We start from the raw sequence: 7,560 nt of genomic DNA, 5'->3' as shown, positions 1-7,560 counted from the left end.
AGAGGACGGAGAGAGGGAGTAGAGAGGAGAGAGAGGAGGAGGGTGGTGATGGTGGTGGGTGCCTGCTGAGCTTGGAAATGAGTTGGGGAATGGAATGGATAGCGTGGATTGGGTTCATACATCAAGGTGGGGCCTACACAAATGTCCCACCCAAGTTTCTAAATCAAACTGATTTTTATTATATATATATATATATATATATATATATATATATATATATATATATATATATATATATATATATAATTTGCGTCGAGTAGGGTTTCAGATTGAGTCAAGTCTGACTGTATCGCGTTTTGGATCATGTCGAGCTACTATGTAACTTGGACTCAACTCGATTTGAGTTTGGATTGGGTGAAGCCTTCTTGGTTCAGACCAACCCATTTGGTTCAGGTTGAGTCGGTCTGAACGAGTCGGACGAGTCCGAGTCGTCCCTTGCCCAGCACTACAGCTAGCTGGCTGGTCCAGGGTTCACCAGCCAATCCACTACCTTCAAGGATGTATAATCCAAAAAAAAAAAAAAAAAACTGCCATCCATTCTCTGCCTTTCGCCGTTCAATGCACCGACCGAAGAGCGATGATTCTCCCACTGGGCAGATCATTAGGATATGGCTCATCTGATCTGCGTTCCACCAGAATAACGGTCGGGATTACCTAATTGTATACCCGATTTAAAGAAAACCGAAGCCCCACCGTAAAACATGCACATCCATGTGCCACATGTAAACACGCCGTATGTGATAAGGTGGCACGTGTCCTGGTTCTGGGCATTCATATGGTGATCCCATCCAAAATACTGTAGCCCATAAATCCGGCTGAACAATTGACAGGTGGGCCACACGTTAGAAGAAATGAACGGATATCAAAATGACAACAAAACGGTGACTTTGTTATACTTGCACGCGCTGCTCACCTGATTCTGAAGGCAGCACAAATGCTCGCGGCGACCACCCCATGAACAGCTCATGATCCTACACACGTGCCAAGTTGGAACGTGTGTTGGCAATGGGATTGCCCTTGGGTCGTGCGGGTCCCACCAGATCAATACTGGGCCCACAGTTGTTTATAAAGTCAGGCCAGGCTGGGCCTGGTTGCAAGGTTTTAGGAAAACGGAAGCCCATTTCAGCCCAATTATTTATCGGGTCTAAAACTCAGGCCCGGGTCCAATCCACGATCTTAAATTGCTGAGCCCAAACTCGGCCACATTGGTCCCATGGATCGTCAATTCAAGCTATTCTTCAAATGGGCCCCACTGTGTGTACTTGATACCCAGGCACTCATCTATATTATAAGCAGTTTTACAGTTCAATATTCTACCTTTTTCTTTATCAAATGTGAACCGTTGATAGACTAGATGGTCCGGATCAACGGTTATTTAACCATGGTTCCTCTATGTAGGGCGTCCTATGCATCGACATTGGTAGGCTATTATCTGCACACGTGCTAGTATGGCACATGTGCAGGGTATCAAAGATCATGTGTTAATGTGATACTTTTGACCATCGTCCATCCAGGGAGTTCCTAAAAAGATGGACGGCTCCGATCATCCACATACAATTAGGTGGGGTGGGTCCCAGAGGGCCAAGATTGTATCCATCCATAATGAGGTCCATGTATTTTGATGGTTGGATCTTTCCTATCAAGCATGCCACATTTAAGGTCGATGAATCACACTAATCAAGCGAGAAGTAGAGCACTGAACAGTCACTACAAAGCACGAAATCATCGTGAGTAACACAGCTTACACGCAAGTGATAAACATGGACGGAGAACGAGCAGAACAATCAAGAAGAAAATCAGGACGTTGGTCTACCGAGATCTACGGTGGAGATTCAAAATAGAGCAGAGCACAAGCAAGAGGAATGCCAAAGCTCCGATCAGGGACACGACCAGGGATCCGGCCACGTGGCGGCAGAATTTGTCGAACACGTTGCATACCTTGTTCCACCGCACGTGTTTATTCCCATTGTAACCGAGCACGCCGATGGCTGCCGCGGCCCCATTGCCTGATGAGAGAAGGGCCACCATCATCAGATCAAGGGCTATGATGAACAGTGCTAATCCCTTGCCACCCGCCATCGTCGCCAGGAGGGAAAATAACGCGTACGCAGATGCGATCGCGTTCACCACCACGAAGTATCTGCGAATCACACCAAACGAAATATATCAGTACACACCCATCTCAGTACACACAGTGTATATTTATAGCTGTAGAACTCGGTAACCCAACTTGAACTCACCTGAGTCAACTCAACTCAACCAGATTTCGAAATGAGTCACTGGGAAATACATTCCGGTGCGACTCATCGGGGATGGGGACCACCCGTGATTTTCTTTTTTAGACACTGGACGCCCGTAGTGGGATTTCACCAAATATGGGTTTCGAACCCAAGACCTTGTGTTGAAACTCCTTAGAGTCTACTACTCGGGCAAGGACTGGAACCCAAATATTTATCACTAATCTAATTTTCAATTTAATTATTAATTCTGATCGAGTCAAGTAAAGACGCAGTGAGCCTTCTGAGTTGACCCGTCAAGCAAAGACTCAGTGAGTCCTAAAATGTGCTGGAAAAAACTAATGGACCACATGGATATATAAGAAATCGTCAAGGTGGGCCCTACGTTAAGGGTAACTACCTAATCTGCTCCCTCGTAGAGGTGTACACGAACCGAGCTAGCTCAGTTAGCTTACTCGACTCAACTCGACTTGAAAAAGCTCAATTCAACTCGGTTCGAAGCCGAATTCGAGCCAAGTCGAGCTGATTTTTAAATGAGTTCAAGCTAAGTTTGAGCTGGCGCCAGCTCAACTCAACTCGGATTGAACCAGTTTGGTGACTCGGTTTCTTTGATATTGATGTTGCTCACCAACAGTTTGATGAAATGATCCAACAAAATGTGGCTGGTGGCAAGGAAGGTATGTATATGAAACTATTATCATTTTTTTTTCTTGATTTTTATATTGCTTAGAAGGTGTTTGATAAAATACCTGTAAAAACATTGTTGCTATCTTAAATACAGTGAGATTTTGAAGGTCGGCCTTGAGCTCAACATTAAAGCTTGGCTTGTTTGCAAAAGGTGTTGAGTCGAATTCGAGTTAAGCTAGTGGTTTGAGTTGAGTTGAGCTCGAGTTTGTTAGGTAAAAGAGTAATGGATTCTGTTCTTAATCATCCTCCATTGATGAAAAAATCAAAAATCTTAAGAAAATCAAAGTAAAATCCGATGAAAAAATCAAACAAAGCTTTGAATTTCCTTGAAGCTTTAACAAATCTGAGAAGAACCCATCTCAGATTTCTTGCCGAAGAAGTAGATCTCAAAAGATTAAAATCATACTATTGTGGAGCTGAAATGAAAACTAGCGGTGGTGGTCCGGGCAGGTGTGCAGCTGGCAGCGGGTAGAGAAAGACAATAAAGGGAAAGGGAAAAGAAAGAGGAGTGCATGCGGTCGGGTAAAGACTTTAGGGTTTGATTTTTTTTTTTTTAATTTTTTTTTAAAAAATTATTTTAAAACTTAAAACTTATATATATATATATATATATATATATATATATATATATATATATATATATATATATATATATATATATATATATATATATAATATTTAATATATTTATTAATCGAGCCGAGTCGAGTTCGAGTTCGAGTCGAGTTGCAATGCCCCTTGGTCGAACTCGGCTCAAACTCAACTCGAGCTTCAAATAATTAGCTTGACACGGCCCGAATCGGCTATTCAAGCCGAGTCCATCCGAACTAACTTGAGCCAAGTCAAGCGAGTTTTTCGAGCCAGCTTGACTCATGAACAATCCTTACCAAAATACCCTTGTATTGTTTGGTTTTATAAATGACACCTAAGACACTTGAGTCCCTCCACTATAAATATAAAATAGTGCAGGGCAATTCAATCATCAATGACACCCAGATCCATAGCTCAAGTGGTAGGCTGAGTGAAAGGTACCTCATTTCAACACTCGGCGTCAATCCTAGCTGGGGTGGCTAACAGTGAAGTGTGATATGACAGTGTTGTGTACTAACCAGATAACAAAACAACGACAACAAAAATAAAATAAAATAAAAATAAAAATAATTCATCAATGCAAGCATTGGGGACCAACCAAAAAACCTCCAAAATCAAGTGGTGGGCCACTGATGGCTAAGATCAGCTTGATTTTTATTTTATTTTATTTTATTTATTTTTTAAAGTCCCGATTTCACAGTGGAATGTACAGGGAAGTAGATTGAGTCCTACCACTGCCAGGACTGACTCGATCCTACCCACCGTCATGTATGTGTTTTATCCAAGCCATCCATCAATCGTTTGTGTGTGTCCAATCTAATCCATTAATTCGGTAGAGAACCCTTTGAGCATTCCATATACAAAAATTCATGGCAGTACACTTTTCAAGTAGACCACAAATCTGTATTGAATTCTTACTGCGAAAATATTTTTATAACCGTCCAATTTTTTCACGCAAGCATGAGCTGTCTGATTAGAGGATTAATATTTTTCATAGTTTCTCACAGTGCATGCTCCATGATGAATAGCCCAGATCTGCGACCTGCATGCCATTCAATGGTGGGGTCGGGGTAGCTGTGATGCTCAGGAGCAGACTAGGTATGGCCCTTAGTGTGGGGCCCACCTTGATGTGTGTATTCTATATGACTATATCCACACCGTCCACCTGTTTTGACAGATAATTTTTGGGCATGATCCAAAAATTGAAGCAGATCCAAATTTCAGGTGGCCCATACTATAGGAAACAACGATGATTGAATATCCTACCAATAAAAACTTTGTAGGTCCACCTGAAATTTTGATTTGTTACATTTTTTTATTTGTATTTTTGCCCATTACCTATACTGATCCGGAAAAAACGGATGGACCGCGTGGGTATAGAAGACATACATAAATGCGGGCCACACGGTAACGGCCGGACGCGGATTTCCTGTGAAAGCCTTTTCCAGAAGTTCCTGGGCTTAGGTGGGGCCATCGTGGTGTTTTTGAGAAATATATCCTATCCATTCGTTTTGTGAGCTGATTTTCTCGAGACGAAAAGTGAGTAGGATCCCAGACTCAAGTAAGCCTTACCAAAGGAAAAGGTGGGTAGGAAAATTTCCACCGTTGAAACCTCCTTACGGTGGACAGTGATATTTACATGCCATCCATACAGTTCATAATTTCATTCCTACTGGGATGAACTGAGAAAACACAGATATTAACCATATTCAAAACTTCTTCGGCTGCAGTAGTATTTCAACTGTGGACGTTCAATCCTCACGTTTTCGGCCCACTTGAGTATTGGATCGGCTTCAAATTTGGCTCCATAATCTAAAATGATCTCACAAAACGTATGGACGGAGTAGATTTCTCACAAACGTCACGGTGGGCTCCACCTAAGTTCCCAGGGCAGGAACTTCCTGCAAAGGCTATCGCTGGGAATCCGCGTCGTTAGGGCCGCACCGTCCTGGGAAGACACCTGATCCGCCGGCCCATTAATGCTCATTGACTCAAAATCATTAGAAGGCTCCGGCTAAAATAAGCCGAAGGTGCAACGGGTGTAAATGGTCACCCGGAAGGGTGCTATCTCCAAGATGCTACGCTCACCATTTACAAAATGGACGGCGCTAATCCACCATGCATGACATCCATAAACGGCGATCCAGACCGTTAATGTGATCTCTATTGTGGATACAGAATAGTCCATAGGTCGCACTGATCGGATGATCCTAGCCATCCAACAAGTGGCCATGGACACAATAGCCCTATCGTAGCTTTATCCAGTGCAGCATCTGGTTGGCACTACCATGGATGTCCATGCTAGATAAACAACAAACAAATCTGTTAATTCCCTTAGATATGTCTTACAAAAGAACATTAGAAAAAATAAACAAATTACAACAATAGATCCCTTATCTTCTGATCTTGGTTACTGGGATTTTTCTCGTGGAAGAGATTTTTGGGCCAAGGTCTGACTCAAGAAAACAAAGAGACACCCTGTTGGAATTAAAATAAATAAATAAATAAAATTATCAAATTTAAATTTAAAGAGATAAATTCCGTTGAAGTAACCGGTAGCCTTATATATATATATATATATATATATATATATAGAGTGATCACTACCAGGGCACCATGTGATTTTTACTTGCTATTAAAACAAGATTCAAGATTCATAAAAATATAATTCATATTTTCATGATGTCCTGAGAAATAATCATTACATATAGTTGAGATTACCGGTCATTAAATAATTAAAACTTACCAATCATTAAATAATTAAAACTCAATGTCTAAGTGCCACTAAGTCTCTATATAAAATGAGAATAAAAGAAATTCCTCACTAAGAATTCTTCTAATCAAAATATGCCCCAAATGTCAACATGTAAAGAAAAAACAACTCTTCGTCTCTATCTTTTCGTACCATTGACTTTCTAACCTTCTTCTGGATGAAAAAATGCACTCTAAACCAAACAATAAAATAATTATAAGAAAAAAAAACAAAAAAAAAAACAAAAAAACAAAAAAAAGAAGGAAAGAGAAGGCGAAATCTAGAAGTAGGTCTTACATGAACGCAGATGAGTAGCGCATTTTAGCCGGCACGGCAATGAATATCGGATCGGCGCCAGGCAAAAGAGTGATGGGAACGGTCTTTGTCTCATTGGCCACGCCCATGACAATAGCTGCGGTGAGTGTAGTCGCTATGGCCAGAAAACGAAGAAGGAAGTCCGATGATCTGATGGATTTTGGGTTAGCTACCTTGACATCGATCGACCGGCTCTCTCCCCCATCATTGTTAGTCTTGTACTGGGAATCCATAGTACTAAGTAATAAGAAATTTTAGCTATTATACACGGAGTTATGGTGTATGAAAGAAGTGCTCCTATGATACAGGAAAGAAAGGCTTTCACAAACCGAAGAAAGAGTAGTATATATAGATGGGGAGAAAATATGCAGAGTAGTGGAAGCTTGCAGAATTTAAAAGAATGAGACTAAGATGTGCGTTCATGTACCATAACTTAAATGGTGGTGACTTATGGACTAGGACGTAGATTGCAAGTTTACCAATCAGGATGGTCTGAAATTTTCGACAACTTTTTTTTCTTTTTGAACAGACCTTACAAACCAAACTGATCAAATGGTCATACCAATCCAATTGGTGGATGTCCCTTTCTGTAGTTTGCAATTGAAAAGGAAAATACTTCTACTTTGGCTCTTTGGTGGATCACAAGTGTCTCTTACCAGGACCAATAGCTATTTTGAACTTGGATATTGATATGTCAGAGGCCTTCCACCATAGGTATCTCACTAGAACGTGGGTGAGCTCATCATGAATTAGGTCGAGCTGGCAGGTGGTTTTGGAACTTGGATGGCTATGGATAACCGACCAATTAGTTAATACGGTAGTGTTGTTTTCATTGTATGCTCAATAGACAAACGAGAGCGGATTGGTGTTGTTTTTATTGTGGGCTTGATAGACAAACGACGCAGGGAAGGACGTGATGTCGATCACCGGTTTCATCGGTCAATTAACGCATTGAATTTACGAGATCCTCTTGAATAT

At 41.2% G+C, this 7,560-nt stretch overlaps 1 protein-coding gene across 1 annotated transcript; it reads right to left on the bottom strand.

The window, feature by feature from the left end:
• Positions 1-1,689: 1,689 nt before the first annotated feature.
• On the bottom strand, positions 1,690-6,981 carry LOC131225542 (CASP-like protein 1E2). Its single transcript, XM_058221079.1, has 2 exons — positions 6,565-6,981; positions 1,690-2,140 (listed from the first exon to the last, which is right to left on the bottom strand). The coding sequence occupies exons 1-2, from the start codon at positions 6,813-6,815 to the stop codon at positions 1,810-1,812; spliced, it is 582 nt and encodes a 193-aa protein (XP_058077062.1). The 5' UTR covers positions 6,816-6,981; the 3' UTR covers positions 1,690-1,809.
• Between the last annotated feature and the right edge of the window lie 579 nt (positions 6,982-7,560).

Source organism: Magnolia sinica, chromosome 14 (genome assembly GCF_029962835.1).
Source record: "Magnolia sinica isolate HGM2019 chromosome 14, MsV1, whole genome shotgun sequence".
Classification (NCBI taxonomy): domain Eukaryota; kingdom Viridiplantae; phylum Streptophyta; class Magnoliopsida; order Magnoliales; family Magnoliaceae; genus Magnolia; species Magnolia sinica.
This window is presented reverse-complemented; position numbering and strand designations above follow the sequence as displayed.

Coding starts and splice junctions, on each gene's coding strand:
- LOC131225542 (XM_058221079.1), bottom strand. CDS start 6,815: ATGGATTCCCAGTACAAGACTAACAATGATGGGGGAGAGAGCCGGTCG. Junction 2,141..6,564: donor CGCTACTCATCTGCGTTCAT/GTAAGACCTACT, acceptor TGTGATTCGCAG/ATACTTCGTGGTGGTGAACG.